The sequence below is a fragment of the Vicugna pacos genome, chromosome 2 (genome assembly GCF_048564905.1).
Source record: "Vicugna pacos chromosome 2, VicPac4, whole genome shotgun sequence".
NCBI lineage: Eukaryota > Metazoa > Chordata > Mammalia > Artiodactyla > Camelidae > Vicugna > Vicugna pacos.
Genome location: NC_132988.1, coordinates 87335343 through 87355119, shown reverse-complemented (window position 1 = coordinate 87355119; position 19777 = coordinate 87335343). Strand labels below are relative to the sequence as shown.

General features: G+C 40.5%; 1 protein-coding gene across 4 annotated transcripts in view; it reads right to left on the bottom strand.

Annotated features, from left to right (window-relative positions):
- Positions 1–19777, bottom strand: part of CORIN (corin, serine peptidase) — a 217928-nt gene that overhangs the window by 72805 nt on the left and 125346 nt on the right. For all 4 annotated transcript variants that reach the window (XM_015249997.3, XM_015249999.3, XM_072944469.1 and 1 more), the window contains exons 6-8: positions 12170–12283; positions 2928–3035; positions 349–459 (exon numbers count right to left, since the gene is read on the bottom strand). In XM_015249997.3, the coding sequence (XP_015105483.2) occupies positions 349–459; positions 2928–3035; positions 12170–12283 (333 nt within the window). The remainder of the gene's footprint in view (positions 1–348; positions 460–2927; positions 3036–12169; positions 12284–19777) is intronic.

Here is a 19777-nt window from a genome sequence, read left to right as displayed (position 1 = left end):
GAGAGCATGTCTGGAGGCTCCTGCTTAACAGCTCATATATTGTTTGCAGAAGAAAAGTCCCCCAGCCCCTGGGAGGAACATCCCCTCTGACAAAGCCACAGATGCAGAAAGGAGATACATGGACAACAAGAGAGAAAACAGCCACCTGCTTGGCCAGAGAGGCCAGATTAGGCTGGGAGATGTGGAGAGAGAGACGCAGAAGGCTGTGGTCACCACACCACCCAGTTATTGTCGTTACAGGCCAGGGCCAGAGCAGAAGAATCTGTTTAGATAGCGAGCCTTGAGCATATCTGACTAAACAGGCAGAAGCGGGGAAATAAGCAGAATGAAAATCCTCAGGGCACTCACAGCAGTTGGCTTCATCGGACTTGTCCACACAGTCGTGGTCACCGTCACACACCCACTCGATGGCGATGCAGCGCCCATCTCCGCAGCGATGCTCCTCTGTGGGGCTGCAATCTACAGAAAACAAGGACCTCCAAGGATGTCGGGAACTAGCATGACAGACGCTCAGAACTGTACAGCTCGTAGCTCTAGAAGAGAGTCTGTTCCCATCACTCCGGTGCCTTCAATAACCCTTCTATGATGGGACATCACCTCCCACCTAAGCATGCGGCCCTCTGGCCACCATCACTATGGGGTAAGACCTGTCCGTTTTCCAGATGAATAACAACCACCCAGCTTCCTTAGAGCCCATAGAATGTCTTGCTTTCTGTTTTGTTTAGTCATTGTTTTCTTTCCTTATGAAAACTTTGTGATTTTTAACTGGCTCAAATGAACAGAACTGTGATTTGGGTTTCACAATGCAGAACAGCTGATTTGATGATCTGTGACAATGCTGTCCTGTTTCTAAGAATTGCAACTTACCTCTCTATAGGAAAAGGGCAAGGCAGATCTGCTCCTGTCATCTTTCCTGATGCTAAACTTGGCTTTCCTACTGAGCTGTCTTAATATATAACTCATAGCTGAAGGAACTCCTGGGAAAAAAATGCCAAATATTTGTTTTCCTTTATGATTCCTTTTGTCTTGGATTTAACGTCTGTCCCAAACTATACTTTCCTAGGGAAAAAAGAGAACTAAGTGATGTTTCTTCTCACAAAGGGCAGAATCTAAAGCATTCTTTGCCGTGAGACATGGAATCACCTTAACATAAACAAGCCTCTGAAAGACATTTGTAGATCCATGAATAACAGATTCAATAATGAGGAACTATCATAAGTTTCCATCAACAGGGCTACTGTCATTGACAGACTTGTAGAGGGACCATGGATCTTGGAGGATGTATTAAGTGGAGAAGATAGAAGATGTAGGGGAGAGAAAAGTAGAAAGACACAATGGGGGGATGCTTGGGCAGGACCCAGAAAAGCTAGCACACTCTCAGCCTGCAAAAGATGCTGGAAGTGGGAGCTGGGGCAGAGACTGGTCTAAGAGAAAATCATGATTATTACCATTAGATAGAGACAAAGTCACCCTAAGAGTGCAAACTTCATGAAATCCTGCTGTCTTCAGAAGAATTACATTGAATGGTAAGACTCTTGCTCTTCCCGCACTAACTATAAACTGGTCCTCTCCACTGACCTATTTAACTACCAAGCTACACTCAAGGCCTCCCCTCTCCTCCTTTTTCTTCTCTTTTCTCCAGTTATCTCATTGGTAAAAGGAAGGGTTAGATTAGATCATCTCTAAAGCCTCTTCCAACTATAAATTCTATGACGCATACAGTTACAGTTGCTTCACATTCTTTGTCCCAAGACAAGGCAGTCCAGTCCCAGAAAAGAATCTATATCTATTGTTATGACCTGTGGGATGGTTTGTACATATATACATTTTCCAATATTTTTATGGATGCAGTGAGGGGCAATTAGACATGTGCTTCTAGGAACTACCAGTTTCCCATCATGGGGCCATTTCTGACACTCACCACTCTGAGGCATTTCTCTGATCATACTCCTGACCATCCCCTACCCCTATACTTCCTCCGGTATTCTCTAATGCTGAATATTGTTTCACATCATTGGCCCGATGTCTCTCCTCATCTTGTTCACATTAAAAAGTTCTTATGTCGCTCAAGAATATACTACCTAAGGATTCTACAGCTAATCACAAAGTCAAAAAGGTAAATAAGCAAGGAGAATTTTGCTGGGTTTAATTCATGAGAGGTCATTCAGAACTGAACACAGCTCTTTAAAAGGTAAGTTCATTCTTTTTTTAATTATTGAGATATAATTGACATATACCATTGTATAAGTTTACGCTGAAAGAACTCAGAAAGAGAAAGATAAATACTGTGTGGGGTCTAAAAGAGCTGAATTTGTATAGACAGAGAATAGACTGGTAGTTACCAGTGGCTGGCGGGTAGGGGCTGGAGGAGAGCAACTGGGAAGATGCTGTTACAGGTACAAATGTGCAACTAGCAGGTAGGTTCATTCTTTAAAAGATGAGATCAATTTTTACACATAAAACAATGCCCCCTCCTAACCCTAGATGTCACCACAGTAGAAGTCACTCCTGTAGTGCTTGGCGATCAAATTAAAGAGGGGTCTTTGGTTATATATATTAAGGGGATCAGGAACAAACAATATATCTGTCAGCAAGGTTTTGCTCAAAAGCCCAAAATCTAAACATGAGCTACTGGCTCCAGCTAGAGAAGAAACAGAACACTTTCAAAGAGGAAGAAAAAAATTAACCCCCGTTTCCACACCACTTCTGTAGCATTTCCTTAGTATGACTTTATGTAAGAAATATTACATTGACACATAAAACACAATTCAGACTAGTAACTGAAAAACTCCACCTCTTTCTAGAAAGTAAGAAACCACTCGTTTTGTAATTTAACCCACTAATTACATGAACAATGAGCTACAAATTCTTGATTATAAATTTCTGTAATTTTAAATGAAAACCTTTAGGGACATAGCACTACTTACCACAGTTTTGCTCATCACTCAGGTCCCCACAGTCATCGTAGCCATCACACACAAGGCTGTAATTAAGGCACTTTCCCGTGTGACAGTGAAACAGATTCTCACTGCAATCTGAAAATAAGAGAAGCCACTGATGTGTCATCCAAGTGGAAAAGGATGTCATAGCAGTTAAAATACCAAAAGCATATCATGGTGGGCAGGGAGGATCACAATGGCAACACATCTGTTGTTTTACAGGTAAGGAGAATGTGGTGCTAGATGTAATGACTTGCTCAAGGTCACATAATAAGTTATTGCAGAACCAGGACTAGGACCCTCTGGCTCTCAAGCCAGTGCTGTTACCACTTTCTAAAAGTCTTTATCTGAGTTCTGTTTTATGTCACCTGAAGGCTCCTTTAGAGGCGAGCATGTGAAAAGACAGTCTCAATTCACCATAGCTCCTAATCAGGTTCCTGTTCCTAGAGAATGAATACTTAATAGGGGGTGAGTAGTTATTTCCTAAAAAGGTTTCCTTTAAAGTGGGAGTCTAGTTATGTCAATGGTAAGCATAAACATAACGGAGAGAAAAAGTCATTTAGAATACAGAGTCGTTACTTACTCTCACACAACTTCATCACTTAAGTCAACTGAGTGCTTCATAATATGACCCCCAAATTAGCAGTACTGTCCTAGATCATGGTGGCAAGATAGGAGTAAGTGACATGTAATCTCAGGAAGCTTATAGTTCAATGTTGGAATAAACACCAAGCAAAGAAATTTTAATAAGAAAATAGGTCTTGTACTCCGGTAGACCAGAACTCCTATTCTGGTTTTGCCATCTGCTAGCTGTAGGAATTAGTTAAAATGTGTGAGTCTGTAAACTGATTTATGACCTTAGGATAAGATCAATTACTTAACAGGGCTTGGGGGAAGATATAGATACTAAAATAATGTGTGCAAGTTGCCAAGACAATTCAATAGGAAAAAAAAAACCCTTCAGCAAATGGTGTTGGGACAACTGGATTTCAAATATGCAAAACGGAACTCCAACCTTTACTTTAAACCATACACAAAAATTATCTCAAAATGGATTGTAGACTTCAACGTAAGAGCTAAAATTATGAAGCTTCTAGAAATAAAACACAGTAAAAAGAAATACTTGTGACTTTGGGAAGCAAAGAATTCTTGGATATTACAACAAAAGCACAAGCCATAAAAGAAAAAAATATTAAATGGTATTTATTAAAGTTAAAAGTATTTGTGCTTCCAAAGATACTATGAAGAAAATGAAGACAAGCCACATGCTGGAAAAAATATTTTCTAATCATGTATCTGATGAAGGACTTATATCCAAAATATACATAGAATTCTGACACTCAATAAGAAGGCAAGCAACCCAATTCCAAACAGGCAAAAGACTTGACATATAAATGGCTGATAAGCACATGAAAAGATGCTCAATATAATTAGTCACTAAGGACATACAAATAAAACCACAATAAGATACTATTACATATCCCCTAACATAGTTATAATAGAAAAGACAGATAATACCAAGTATTGGCAAGGATGTGAGAAACTGAAACCCTCATATAGTTGGTGCAGATGTAAAATTATAATGCCCCTTTGGAAAGCAGTCTGGCAGCTTCTTATAAACTTAACTATAACCTCATCATATGATTCATGAATTCTACTCTTAGAAATCTACCAAGAGAAGTGAAATATAAATCCACACAAAGACTTGTGTTTGAATGTTTACAGCAACATTATTCATAAGAGCCAAAGACTAGAAATAATCCAAATGCCCAACAACTGGGAAATGGATAAGCAAAACAGAGTCTATTCATACAGTGGGATGGTATTCAGCAACTGAAAGTATTAAACTACTGACACATGTGACAGCATAGATAAACCTCAGAAACATTATGCTAAGTGAAAGAAACCAGATACAAAGACTACATATTGTGTGACCCATTTATGAAGCTCCTGGAAAAAGCAAACTTACAGAGACAGATGTCAGAGCAGTGGTTATCTGGGGCTGGCGATGGGGGAGTGAGGACTGACTTCAAATAGGTAGGAGGGAAATCTGGGGGGGGGGGGAGATGAAAAAGTTCTAGAAGTGGATTGTGGTGAAGGTTGCATTTTATATATTTACTAAAAAATCAATGGATTTATTTTATAGTATGTAAATTATACCCCAATAATGCTATAAAATGTTTTATATATATATATATATATATATATATATATATATATATATATATATATACACACACACACACACACACCCCTACCTTTAAAAGAAACCAGATTGCTTAAATGTATTTCTTTTCCCTTATTTAAAGTGAATTAAGTTCAAAAAAAGACTCTTAAGGCTGGAGAGGGCTCATGGAAGATGGGCAGAATTTTAGCAGAGTGGATGCAATGAAAACTTCAGTATGTTTTGAGTAGAGGGAACAGCAAGGACAAAGGAAAGAGGTGAGAAACGGGACACATCTGAGGATCAGTCTACTTGGCTGATGAAAACCAAGAATCCAGTGGTCAATAGTCCAGTCTCCTGAATTCCAACAGATTGTTTCTCTTCAAGCAGAAGGCTGCACCTCATACAACCGGTGATGGGTACCTCTCTACTATAAACATCTTAAACTCTGTAACAATTCATTATCAAAAGTCTGAGCATTGCTCAGTTAAAATGTTACCACATCAAAATACAATACTTGTTATTTACATGGATCATAAACTTCTATTTCAAAAAGCATTCATCTAAAAAGAAGCTACTTAAATACTTTTAGAATCACATCATTTTAGAAATGGAACGAGCCTTGGAGATCATCTGTTCAGCGCCATCATTAAGAGGGTGTGTACGTGTGCATGCACAAACACGCATGTGTGCACACAAATGCTCACACTCGTGCGCATCCAGAACCTCGTAAGTACTTCTTATTTTTTATTTCCCCCCGGTTGAATAATTTTCAAATGAGGACAGATCTCATAAGGGAAAATATAAAGACTAAAAAGAGGTCCCAATTTTCACCTTGATAGTACTATTTCCTCCCATTCAGCAGAGGGTGCTAACTCCCCACCCTGCACCCCACTGCTAACTGAGCCAACTTGAATCAAAAAAGGTTATGACTTTGGTTCTCCTGACCAATGAACAGGGCTGGAGAATTTGTATATCAAGATACATACATTTCCTTGAGAAGTTTTAAGAGATCTTTTTGGTTTTTTTAAATTTTAATCTCCATTACTCTTGTGAGAAGTTTTGAATCAGCATGCTAGAATCAGCAATAACCAGGGTCCTCACCTTGACCATCAGTGCAGAAGTACTTGCGCTACCCGAAGGAGGAGGCAGGGTTGGGGAGCGACAGATTGCAAATATGAATTCTTCTTTTTTAAGCAATACAGTTCACTTTTTCTGATGGCAGGACTGGGAATCCAATACTCCTTTTAGAATGTGATTAACCTGAGAACACACTAAAAATTTCCAAAGTGTCTCCACTGTGAGGCCTGTTCTAGGATCCCCAGTAAGCCATCCTAAAACACCTCATTGGAGATGTTATTAAATTATTTCATAAATGGAGATGACAAGCATTTTTTTAAAAAGCCTCATTATTCACACAGGTGCAGATTCAACTTTCCACTGTTATGACTTACTTGGTTAGAAGCCATTTTCAGAGGTTAGATACAAAATTAGCTGCATTTGGAAAATAACTTATTACCTCCCTAAGGTCTGTGTAATTAGTAAACACACAAAACCTTAACCAGAGGCTCTGCATACTCAGAAATACATAGCAAATAACAAAGATCACAGTGCCTCCTTTTATTGGAATAAATGTTCATTTTGTTGTCAGCGCAATTTGGGGCCAACAGCTCAAAATCTTCAAAAGCTGCTTGCTGTGATTTTCTTGCTCAATACAAGCATAATTTTGCATAACCTAAGGCAAGTGTTTTTCTCGATGCAGATCTTTTTTTTTTCTGAATGAGAGCTTGATACAAAATGTTACTTCTGAAGTTCCTGCATGTTAATATTCATGTCAGTTTGACACCTCACACTATTAACTTTAATCCCTCAAAATGATCATTAAATTAAAGGAGAGAACTAAGGAACAGAAAGCCTTTTATCAAGAGCTTCATTCAATTTGTTCAGTCCCTCTGAGTCTATAAACATAATTATATTGACTCCACTCAAGATCCAAGTATGGATGTTCAATTCCACCCAGAAATGCCCTCATTTTGAGGTGACCTAAGAGGTTAACCAGTGTGCCCACAGTTTCCCAGCTTGCTACAGTTACATGGGCTTCTTGACCCACTGGGTTCTTTCAACACTTGACTTATAGCTCCAAAGGAGGATTTCTCAACTGCGGTGCCACTGGGTGACTCTGTTGTGGGGAGCTGCCTTGCACATTGTACAATGTTTAGCAACATCCCTGGCCACTGCCCACTAAATGCCAGTAGCATCCCATCCAACCTCCACAGTTGTGACAATCAGATAGGTCTCCATACATTGCAGAATGTCTCCTCAGGGACAAAACTGCCCCCAGTTGAGAGCCACTGTTCTGGAACATCCAAACATCACTTCATTCCAAAGCCAGTTTTAATCTGGTCTTTTCCCTCAGGTCTTTTCACACCAGTCCAGCAACCACAGATCATACCCTCTTGACTCACAGGATCTTTTTATTTGCACAATCTTCTTTTGCTTTGTGATATAGATTATACTGTCCTACAACACTAGATTTAATGACCTCTATGTTTATATGTCATTTCTCTGATGAGACTAAAAGTCTCATGAAGCAAGAAACCACGTCTCAGTAAAGTCTCTCTATTTACTAGGGGTCTAGAACATGCATCACATATTGCAGGAATTCAAGACTATTCAATAATTGGATTGATTCTATGTAATCAGATGGCCACCAAACAGAAGTAAATTTTCCAGATGTCTGATGCTTCTTCCATCAGTGAAGAACGAAATACCTTCATTTATATTAATTTGGTGGAAATCTTTCTAAGTAGCTACTTGCACCCCTGTCTTAATAAAGAGAATATAATAGGTACAGTCATCCTTAATGACTCTGGAACATTAGCTGGAATATCAATTCTTATTCTGCGCCATTTGGGTTGCCTCCTTTCTGAAATAGCTCCGTGTGGTGGTGCTTTTAAAAACCAGTGTGCACGTTGTAGTGTTTCTGTCTCCTCCACAATGTATCATCTGACCTTTGCTGAGTGGGGGTGGGTGAGTTTTGGAGGAGCGGGGCACACAGAGTAAGATTACCACAACCACAACCATAGATCCTAATGCTCTTTGAGGGTTATTGCATGCCAGACGCTGGTCTCTGTTCTTGACATCCTGTGATCCATCATTCTGCACAATTCTAGAGACGGCTAATATTACTTATTATTTCCACTTCACTGATGAGGACACTGAGGTTCAGAGAGATTAAGTAACTTTCCAAGTTCACAAAGGCAGAAAATTTTAAAGAAGAAAGAGGAACCCAGGCAGCCTGACTCAAGACCTCATCTTATTAATCACTATACTGTGTGATAATTAGTATAATTGGTTAATTACTGTAATTCGTTAACTCAGTATAATTAGTTAACCACAGCCGCCAAAAATACATGAACTAATTTTACCCCAAATTCAGAGCAAATGACTTCTAAAAGTATTTGACAGTGGTTTACGTGGCATAAAGTATGTGGATTTCGTGGCAAGTAATTTCCCTGTAACAACTATTCCAGTTTGACTAAACCTGTTCCAGGTGCTTGGAAATCTGTCCATGTTACTACTACTTAGGAAGAGATTGATAAACATGATAAGATGAGTTGGGGGGAAGTCAGTAAGCACTGTCAGATACCTGGAGAACTGCTGTAATAGACAAGTATCTTCCTCAGCATAATAGAACATCCAGAATAAACATTTTCCTGACATACGAATGATCGGAATATAATCGTTCACCAAATTTGAACATCTATGGACATGGGTGAGTCAAAGGCAGCACAGTTTAGGGAAAACAGATTTGGACCCATTCAAGACTGGGCTCAAATCTAGCACTGTGAACCACTGGCAAATTCATTTCTCACCCTGGGCCTCGGCTCTGCATCTGCACCAAAAGGGACACTTTCTTTGCTAAAAATTAAATCTTGTAGGTAGATGCTTCCTGCACAGCTGATTAGGGAAGTCACAAATAGCAAACCCCTGCCCTTCCTTCGTTGGAAGGCAGTCCTGCTCTTGTACCCACAGAACCCTCGGAACCTGGCATATCCATGTGCTCCCACTGGGAATGCCCAACAAAGCTCCCTTGTTTCCTCAGGAGTAGCTGTGGGCCGTGTTCCCGCCCTGATTTGCATCCACACCCTAATTCAGACATACCGCTATTCCTTCACTGCAGGGTGGTGACAACGGAAGGGTGGCACCTTCTATAAACAGGCATGCTGAAAGTACTGAATGTTAAAGTTCAGAGGCAAATGTCCTTGTAAGGTCAGGAGCAATTGCATGCAAAGTTTTCAATGTCTAACTATAATAGGGAAGAACAAATCTGACTCCATATTAGATCTATTCTTTTAGCGCTAACCTTGTGCTTAGTCATGCTGGTTCTGTACCTTTTGTAAAAGAACGTTGCCTATAGCCTGAAATATACAGGACAGCCTATTCTCAAGGCGCTGACCTTTAAGGGTATAACACTTTTCCATTCATATAGAGATAAAAAGTTGCAGAACAGAGAATAACATTTGTCTTATTGGAGGTTTACAGGAACATCATGACCTGACTTATGGTGACAGCTGCAAGTACAAAGGATTCCGACACCAAGAAGTTTGCAGCTAACTACACCCCACCTCCCCTTTCCAGTATAAAAGGAGCCTGAATTCTGACTTGGGGAAGATGGTTCTCTAGGACATTAGTCTGCCTTCTTCTCGGTCTGCTGGCTTTCTGAATAAAGTTGTTATTCCTTGTCCCAACATCTCCCGATTTATTGGCCTGTCATGCAGCGAGCGGAACAAGTTTGGACTCAGTAACATAACTAAGTATTTCCATAAACAAGTATTCTGAAGGGATGTAGTTCTTCAATGAATCAAACCAAATGGCTTTTGAAGTGTGTTTATGTGGAAGGCCCATACCTTCCTTAGGAAACTCTTCTGCTCCTAGGACACTGCTAAGTACCTTACAGAATAATAATACTTCTTTGTTCAGTCACTGACTAGGAAAGTTTACTTCTTTATATTCAATTTCAACAAATGCAGCAGAAATCTCTTACTATTTAAAGTGCAACGCTTAGTGCAACAGAGGAACATAATGATGCAGCCAGTGTTGGCCCAGCGCTGGGGGTAGAGGCACATGCAGCATCTGAATATATGGGCCATAATTGGGAAATAAACAAGAGATCTCCTGTAATTCCCATAAACTGGATGTAAATGCTATTGGACCACTTTAAATTCCCTACTATGGATGCTTTGCATGATATTTTCTCCCAACTTCATGGCAATACTCCCTAACATAAATATACCTCCTATAAGACTGATTGTCACATAAAATCGTGTGCCACAGGTTTTTCTGAAGAGAGAATTCCAAACCATAAAAACAAATATCTTAGTGAAAACATTTCCAGAAAGTATGGGTGACATAATTGAAATTCCACTGGATGCTGGATATTATGCAACATAAATAAATGCATGAAAAAATAAATCAAGGCGAGGGTATATATAAACAAGTAACTTTGAGGAAATGCCAAATTAAGATGGAATAGCTTTTTTTAAACTGCAGGATTTATCAGAACCTTTAATGCATGAGTATGTATTTTAACTCTAAGAAGCAGCTCTGACATCATTTCTCAAACTTAGGTTTCTTCCCCAAGCATTTTTCAAGACTCAGGTACTATGGAACACCAGTTTGGGAAACACTGACCCTAAATATTACCATAATACACTGCCTTTCAAAAGTTATGGCAAATAAGCATCCTAACTCTTCATATGGAAGAAGAGGTGGTCCACCTGGCAAACACAGCAGAGGAATCTTTGAACTGAGCTGAGCTCTTATAAAGCCTTGGCAACTCCAACAGGGAGTAAAACACAGCTTCTCCCATAGTAACTACTGCTGGTCATATAACCATTAAAAAGCAATTCGAACACAATTGCATATGGTCCTGTTTTGGATGCAGATCCTGCAATGTATTCTTGAGGCTAATTTTTCTTTTCTATCTGTTGTATCTTGAGATCTGAATATATATTCGATGAGGATTCAATGTTTGTATCCTCCCAAAATGTATATGTTAAAGCTCTAAGCCCCTAACATGACTGTATTTGGGGCCTGTGAGGAGGTAATAAAGGTTAGATGAGGTCCTAAGGGTGGGGCCCTAATTGAATGGTGTGGGTGCCCTTAAAAGAAAAGGATGAGACACCAGAGGGCACTCGCCCCCCCTCCCCTCCTTTCCCCTTCTCCTCATGTCTCCCTTTCTCTTGCTCTCCTTCCAAAGAGGTCATGTGAGCACACAGGCAGACAGCAGCTGCCTACAAGCATGGAACAGAACTCTCACCAGAAACTGAACCCTGTTAGACCTTGATCTTGGACTTTTCAGCCTCCAGAACTATGAGAAAATACATTTCTTCTCTTTAAGCTACCCAGTCTGTGGTCTTCTATATGGTCGCTCAAGCAGACAAATTCAATATTGGACAAACCATTGTTTAGTCAAAATGACTAATCAAATCAGTGGTGGGTAAACTGAGAATGTTTAAGGCTGAGCTGAATCTACCCATCCATGGACTCAAAACAGTCAATGCCATCACGCTCCCCAGGTTTAGAGGAGCATAAAGAAAGAGAGGCTTTGCAGTTTCCATGTCATGATTGTTAAGAACCATGAGGATAAAAAAATTTCCTATTCAAAATATCCTTTTTAAAGAAAGTTGACCTTTATACTCACAAAGCTTTAAAAAACAAAAACAAAAATCCTTCTCCCAAACAAAATAAACGAAAAGTCTTTTCCTAATTTTAAAATGCTTTATGCAGAAACAGTTCAGTCCCTGATTTGTTCCAACGCAGCCTGGAGCTGCTGAATTCCTTGTGAAATCAGGCCTGAGAAAGGTGTGCAAACATGCAGCTGTCACTGGGGGCGGGGAGGGAAGATAAACACATTTGCTCACTTTAGAAAAGCAAATGAAAAGCAGTCTATGCAAGTGAGTGCTGGTGGCTGTCAGGATTGGACAATGGAGTGGCGCTGGTTTCTAGGGGCCTGAACAGAACCCCTGTGCACCCAGACAAGCCCACACCGCCCGGCACGTACTGCAATGAGCCTCGTCACTCCAGTCGTCACAGTCATTGTAGCCGTTACACTGCAGTTTCCTGGGGACACAGATGCCACTGGCACACAGAAAGCTCTCGCCCCCTCTGCACAGCACTATAAAAAAAAAAAAAAAACAGAAAAAAAAGTCAAAATAAGAGGTTTTTATTTTCTCCTTTTCAAATTAAGAGAAAAGAAAGAACAGATAGACAATACTCCCTTGCTATTCAACAGATGTGCTTCCGAATCCCCTCGGTTTCACTATCACCCATTTTTTTTCTTGGACCTTCTAGAGCATTCATCGTAAAATCATCTGGGAGAAATACAAACAGTGTTTGGCTGAGAAAAGCAAAAGAAAATTCACCAATGGGCTTTCGCAGCACAAGAGAGAGCAGCCCCATCAATTGTATACCATGGGTGGAAAAATACCAAATGGGAAAATTTTTCTTAATAACCGAAAATTATTTGAAAGTGAAAGGTTATTTATTGAACACACATTAAAAAATCCAAAAACCTTCTCCTTCTATAATGCTATTCATTCTTGCGCATGAAAAGTTATAATTAAGAATAGTCCATTGACATGTGCTTGAACACAGGCCTAGAGATCTCCATGCCTTGTATTTGAAGTGTATTTATTTACTTGCCTTAATAAAAATGCCAGTTAAAAATATCAGAGTCTACTTTGGCCTAAGGAATGTGAAATAACAGTAGTTAATAATATTTTCATCCTCTTCCTTAACATGGTTGCATCTGGGTATTCTTTGTTTTAAGTACTATATGCTCTTTTTCTTCTCAAGATTGAACAAATATTCAATTGTTTCAAAATTACAGTAGACAAAAAATGTAAGAGAAGAAGCTAGAGAGATTTTACTAAGGGAAACCATTAATGAAAGGACAAATCAATTCAACAAAACGGGTGCTAAAACACACTTCAACATTTGGTAACAGGCATCAAATGCCTTTTAACTGTGCATAACCTTTGACCCAGCAATCTCATTTCTTGGACTTCATGAAAGGAAATCATTATGAACAGGGCAAGGTTTTATATTTAAGGATATTCATACCATCATGGTTTGTAACAAGGAAACCATGCAATAGCAACTATGTAATAACAGAAGGCTGGTTAAATAAATTTTAAGTAACTCCATAATAAGGAATATTGTTACAGCCATTGAAAACTGTATTGTTAAAAATAACATCCTGGGACAAAGTTCAAGATAATTTAAGTGTAAAAACACCATCTGCTTCCAAAAAGGTATAATACAATTTGGCCTAGGAAGTATATATAAGGTAACTATGATTATCTCTGGTAATCATATGGTATTAGGGTGGAAAGTAATTTTTATTTTCTTCATTGTATTTTCCTCTGTATTTTACACATGTTCTTATAATGATGTCTTTTTAATCAGGAAAAAAGAAAACTATCTTTTTTCATGAGTTCCCAATTCAGAATAATGGTAAATAAATACAACCCTTCAAAACTTCTCTCCATCTCAGTGGAGCACAGTATATTGCCGCAATATTTGCCACTGCAAAGAAAAGATGCAGTTAATGGATTATTTCCCAAGGAAATAATCGGAGTTTTGATTTGCTGAACAGTAAGTACTAGTCCATTTGGTACGTTCCTTGTGATGCTACTTCATGTGTAATCTTCACAGTGTCAACAATGAAAGTCTGGTTTTCCATCATATCCCATGATTTCCATATCAATACAAATGGCATCTATGGATTTCAACTGCCAAAATATGAAACACGTTTATGTTTTGTATAGTCTTAGAGGAGTCAGCCCAGGACTGCACTCCTACAGCTACAGATTGCCTCCTAACGGGTATATACAGGAAACCAGGTAGAAAACGAAAAACTAAAACATTTAAGATTTTACTGGCCAGTCTATACAATATCCTCTCTCTAGGGTTAAGAGAACATTTTCAAGGAGTAAGTGTTTATCCTAGTGTGAGACTGTTTCTGTATTATACTAGAGAGTGCAGAAATTCCATCTGTCTGCATTTTAGCAGCTGCAATGCCTCCGAAGAATTATTGCATTCCCTACACTATGGCTCTGATGACTCCTTGGGAAATGTAGCTGAAAGCTCAACATTAAAGAGCTCCATCCATCTAGGTTTCATCTTTAAGGCCCTATATATCTTACTTCAATAAAGCCATTCTTGTGCATAGTTCTATCAAGTCTGGATCAAATTTAAAATATGGCATTGCTTGCATTGTTTTGATTGTCAATACCCCATGTCTTGGCTGATTCAGCAGAAACTGACTTCTTTTGTGTGGTTCCTCACAGTTGGAGATGTGGCTGCCCAGGGTTTTAGGACATTAAAAATAGTTTCTTTATTCTTATTCTTTCTTTGGAAGTTCTTTGGAAGTTCATAGGTTCATTAATCAATATTATTCTTATAAAATTAGAGTAGCTGTGCATATTCCTTCTGTTGGATTTCTTCCTGAGATGTATTCAGAATTCCCACTTTAATCTGTGTAAAATTGTTCAACTAGCAAAGTATTTCAGATAGGTCTCATTTAGAAGAGCCCCATAAAGTACACAGGTAGGAATATGACTACAATTTCTTCAAGGTAAGTGGTAGTTTACAAGTAGAGGAACTAGAGTGTCATGTGATTAAGACAACAATTGCTCCAAGCCATATAGCTAGGAAACAGTGACATCCACGGAGCTCCAAGCCCAGTCCTCCACACCATCCCCCCTCCCCATTTCTGGGGCACAGGCAGCGTGGATATGTGCTCAATTCAAGCATACCAGATTCAGGTAAAAGTTCAAATTCGTCCTTATTTTTCTCTCTAAACCAAAGATAAATGTCTGTCCCTCAGGTGAATTGGACCAATGGTGAGACATTCTACGTCAGCTCTTGGCTTTTTGGAGAACATACTGAGAGAGCTCTTAGCAAGTTTCTGGAGATATTTTTCAACCATAAATTTCACTGTCTTATAATAATCATCTTCCAATAACCTTTAGATTGTGCCCTTAAGATGACAAAGGGAGATTCCCTGAAGTGAAGTCATGCTAGACAATCTTGACGCCATTTCCACTAACATCATCTATAATTCTAAGAGGTGTGTATTGGACTTTAATTCAATGGCATATTGATCAGTGAAAAGATTCATTCATTCACTGAATAAGTATTTACTATCTAGTATGTGGTAGGCATGCCTCTAGCCATAATTACAGATACAGCAGTAAAGAAAACAAAATTAATTCCCCACCTTCATGCAGCATGTATTCTACTGATCATTATCTGATAGATAGTTCTACTAATTAAAGATGCTTCTCCACCAAAGTTACTTCCGTTTATTCATGTGACAATTAATGGATATTCACGTGGCAATTAATATCAATGCAAAGACAGCAGCATATAAAGGTCTAGCGCCTAAGGCACTCGCTTACATGCCCAAATGATGAAGACAACTATGAACCACTCAGACTTCAAAATTCCCTGGATTCTGAAGAGCGTATATCCCTGAGGATGATCGGCTCTTGTCAGTCTTTTTGTCTCTGATAACAGAGTGTTGAAAACACATCCTAGCCTGAACTGGCCCTTAGGTTTCCTGCCACTGCTTCCAGCCCTCTTACTTCTCTCTGCCTGTGTATTATGGGCAGCACTTACACTGGCAAACGCTCTTATTACTCTGCTTGTTAACTTTTAGAGGCTTTTTCAGAAGTTACTCGCCAGTCTCTGACTGTATAGAGTCCTCACTCCCCATGCCTTTGAGCCCTCGTTTACAATCTAAAGCTCAAGTTCAACTCTACCTGTGAAGAGAAGCTCCCCCTGGCTACAGCGTCAGCCCCTGTGCCTACACTGAGAGCTTGTCGGCCCTTCTTTCCATGTGCTGCTCGAAATGAAGTTACTGTGAACTACTGTCGCTCTTCCCTTTGACAAAGCTATTTGACCATGTGAAAAAGAACACGTGTATCTTTTAGCAGCTGTTACAAGAACGCTTCTTGGAGAGGGTATTGCTCAGTATAGAGAAGACCCTTGGGAAAACAGAAATATCTGAAGGGACGTTTCAGGTTGTTTTCTGAGGAATGGGAGGTGTAACCACTTCCTCCATCTGCCATATGGAATCAGCAAAGGTTATGTTACTCACTAATTTTTTCACTCATTTCTTTAACCAATTTGGCACTCTTCCAGGAGTTTGAATGCAGAATAGATCCCCTGCTTTGGGGAAATTATATTCTAGGAAGACAAATAATATCAATGAACAAAACAAATATGAAAATCATTATATATTAGGTCAGAAGGTAATAAGTGCTATTAAAAAAACAGGTACAATAGACTAAGAGAGATAGGAGATGTGGGGGTGGGGTAGGACATATTCCCAAAACTAATTAGGGTGCCCGGCCAGGCCTCATTGAAAGCTGACATTCAAGCAACAACTTCAAAGGCTGAGGGAGCTAACCAAGTCTCAGGGGAAGATTTCAGTGCAGAGTCAGTGTCAATACAAAGACCTCAAGGCAGGAACATGGCTGACAGGTGTCAGAAACACCAAGGAGCCCTGTGAGGCTAGCGTAGAGCGAGCAAAGGGATGGGGAAGCAAGCGGTGAGGCAGAGAGGAAGGGGAGGCCCAACTGTATAGGGCTTTGTAACTTAGACCAAAACAAAGTCATGACAAGGTTTGAGTAAAGAGTAGCATGATTGATCTGACTTATATCTTCAAGGATTTCTGCCTGTTGTGTTGAAAATACTCCAGAGAGACAAAGAAAACAGCAGGGTTAACAGTTAGGAGGCTGTCGGAGCAATCCAGAGAGAGCTGCTGGAGGCCTGGAGAGCAGAGTCGTGGAGGTGCTGAGACATGATTGGATGTATTTCGAAAGTAGAGTCAGAAGGGCCTCGTGGCCCATTAGATGACAGTGAGAAAAGACAAGAGCCAGTGATGACTTCCAGCCAGAAGCCTAGACCTGCCATCGCTGAGATGGGGAAGGCTACTGGAAGTGCAGGACTAAGTAGGGAAAATCAGGAGTTATGACTGGGACATGCTGAGTCTGACACAGACGGTAGACACCCAAGTGGAAATGCTGAGTAGACAATCGAGGACGTAAGTTCAAAGTCCAGGAAAGAGGACAGGACTACAAATATAAATGTATGAGTCATCGAACTTCCATTGAAAGCTGGCGTGCCTGGATGCAGTCCCGAGGGAAATGATTAGAGAAGAGAGTGGAGAGTGAGGCTTGGGGAGATGGTGAAGAGAAGATGGGGGAGGGCTGAACTCTGAAACTCCACATGCAACCACTTCAGGGAAGAGGGGGACGCCAGCAAAGCAACTGAGGAGTGGCCAGGGTGGTAGGAGGAAACCCAGCAGGTGAGGAAAGGAAAGTGTATCAAAGAAGAGGAAGTGATCAGCTGCACCAGAAGCTGCTGATGGGTCAGGAAAGATGACACGGAGAAATGGGACGCTGATAAGAGCAGTTTCAATAGAGCAGCGGGGACAAAAGTCTGATGGAGTGTAATTAAGAGAGAACAAGAGGAGAGGAAGTAGCTTAGAACAAAAGGACAACCTCTTTGCTGCAGAAGAGAACAAGTAAATGGGGTAGTAGGTTACAAGGCCAGTGGGGTAACAAAAAATGTGCTTTTTAGCGCTTTGGTGCTTCCTCTGGGGGGAGCACACAGTGTTATTAAGTTCTGTCTACAGGTTGTCTTAGGGCCAAAAAACGATGTCCACTCTTGAAGATACAGGAGCTCGGGGATGGAGGATCACTAACACCAGGAATAGATTTATACATAATCTAAAAATGAAGCCAGTCATATCTGCCTGTCCCTCTAATTTCATCACTAAAATGTGCCTTCCTCAGAAGATCTATCTTCTAAGGTGAGAAATCCTTCTCAATCTCCTCTTCCTCTCCATCATCATCTACTAGACATCTATTAAACATGGGCACTCTAGTCACTTGTAAAAGCACTGGTGCTCAAGGCCATCAGAGCTACCTAAGAAGCGGCGGGGGGGGGGGGGGTCATCAAAGACCTAAAACGTGAGAAATAGGTGAAAGAAGTGAGACCTGCAGCCACAAAGAGGTCATAACAGCCCCGCATGGAGGTGCAGTGGGTGTGGGTCTAACTCCGTAACACTGCAGGGTAAGAAATGCCACATCACGTTATTTTTCTAAATCACATTAATTCACGCTTCTCTGCTCAAAAAGGTGAAAAGTCTCAGCCATTTTGGGGGATGGGAGAGCTCTCCCTCCTTCGAATGGTACCAGGGTCCAAGGGAAGAACTGAGGGAGGGGCTTAGCTTTCAGTTCTTCAGAGAATGGCTGAGGGACTCGTGGTTCTAAGCCCTAAGGGTTTACAGTAGACAGAACGTTCCATTATGCCTGTGCCACGCCAGGGTCATGCCAGGGCCCTGGTCCCCAGCATCAACTTTCCTGGCTGCCCCATGCGGCCATTCCTCTCTGAGGCCCTGCCTTTTCCCCCAAGCAAATAAGTGCTCACCAGTCCTTGCTACAGGAGGGACATGCCAACACCTAGTCAGCCCCCTTCTGAGCCTTGGGGGACGTCTCCTACACCCTCTGTTTCCACCTCTACCCCTCCAAACACTTCCCCCACGCTGCCCCACTCTGGGTGATCACACAGTCTCTGCTCAGTCCTTCTCTCCTCAAGGCTGGTCTCCCTTTCCTGAGAACACAGACGATAACGCACATCCTTTATGTTTTCTTAGTAAATTGCTCCAGTACACAGATTTTTCCTTCTTTGCCAAGAGAGCAAAGGACTCTATTAGCACCTCTCAACTTATACATCTTTGTTCCAAGGTAGTACATGGTAGGCAGTCAGTAATATCTGTTGAATAAATGCACTTAAAGAGCTCTTGACCTAGACATTCTAAAAACACAAGTGTCACCGTGACTTCTTCTTTTACTACCTGTGGTGACCATCTTGCTGCAAAGACAAGGTAAAACCAGTCCCCTCAATACAGTGCAACTCTTTAGTTCCAAGACCCTCTGTGCCTATTACAGAACATGTTTTAATGAGTGAGAAACCATCTCTGTCAAACTGATGTTCAAAACAAGTCCAAAACAACTCCCCCCCAATTAAATGTCCTCAAGACTAAATTAGTCCTGGACTCATTTCTTTTTTCCTTCTGAAATAAAGCTATGCTTTCATTCAGTGGAAACCTTGCCAACCAGTCCAGCTTAAATTTCTGAAAATTAGAGCTAAGTAGACTTATCGCCTATCCAACAGCATGATGGAAGATCTATCAGGCTATAGAAAAATCAGTCATTGTGAAATTATCTAAAAATCATTAGCAGGAAACAAGAATAGAGGTGCACCTGGTGGTACTCAGAAAGGAGAGAGAGTGGAAATAGAGTTCAGAAAGCAGCTTCATGTCATCGTTCAACATCACAAGTGAAGTCACAAATAAAATAGAGTTAGACAAAACCCCGCTCAGTAGATTTTAAATCTAATCAGACAGGGGAGAGAGTAAAGAAAGTGCAGGGTGAGAAGCAGGAAGTCAAGCTTTATGATCAGAGACGGCCAGAAACAGACTGCCAAGCAGAAGTCTAAGGGAGGGCTCTGTATTCATTCAACAGGACGGCGGCGGGTAGCAGGGATTAAAGAGAGAAAATGAGAAAGAACAACTTCCAAACAGGGATTGTCT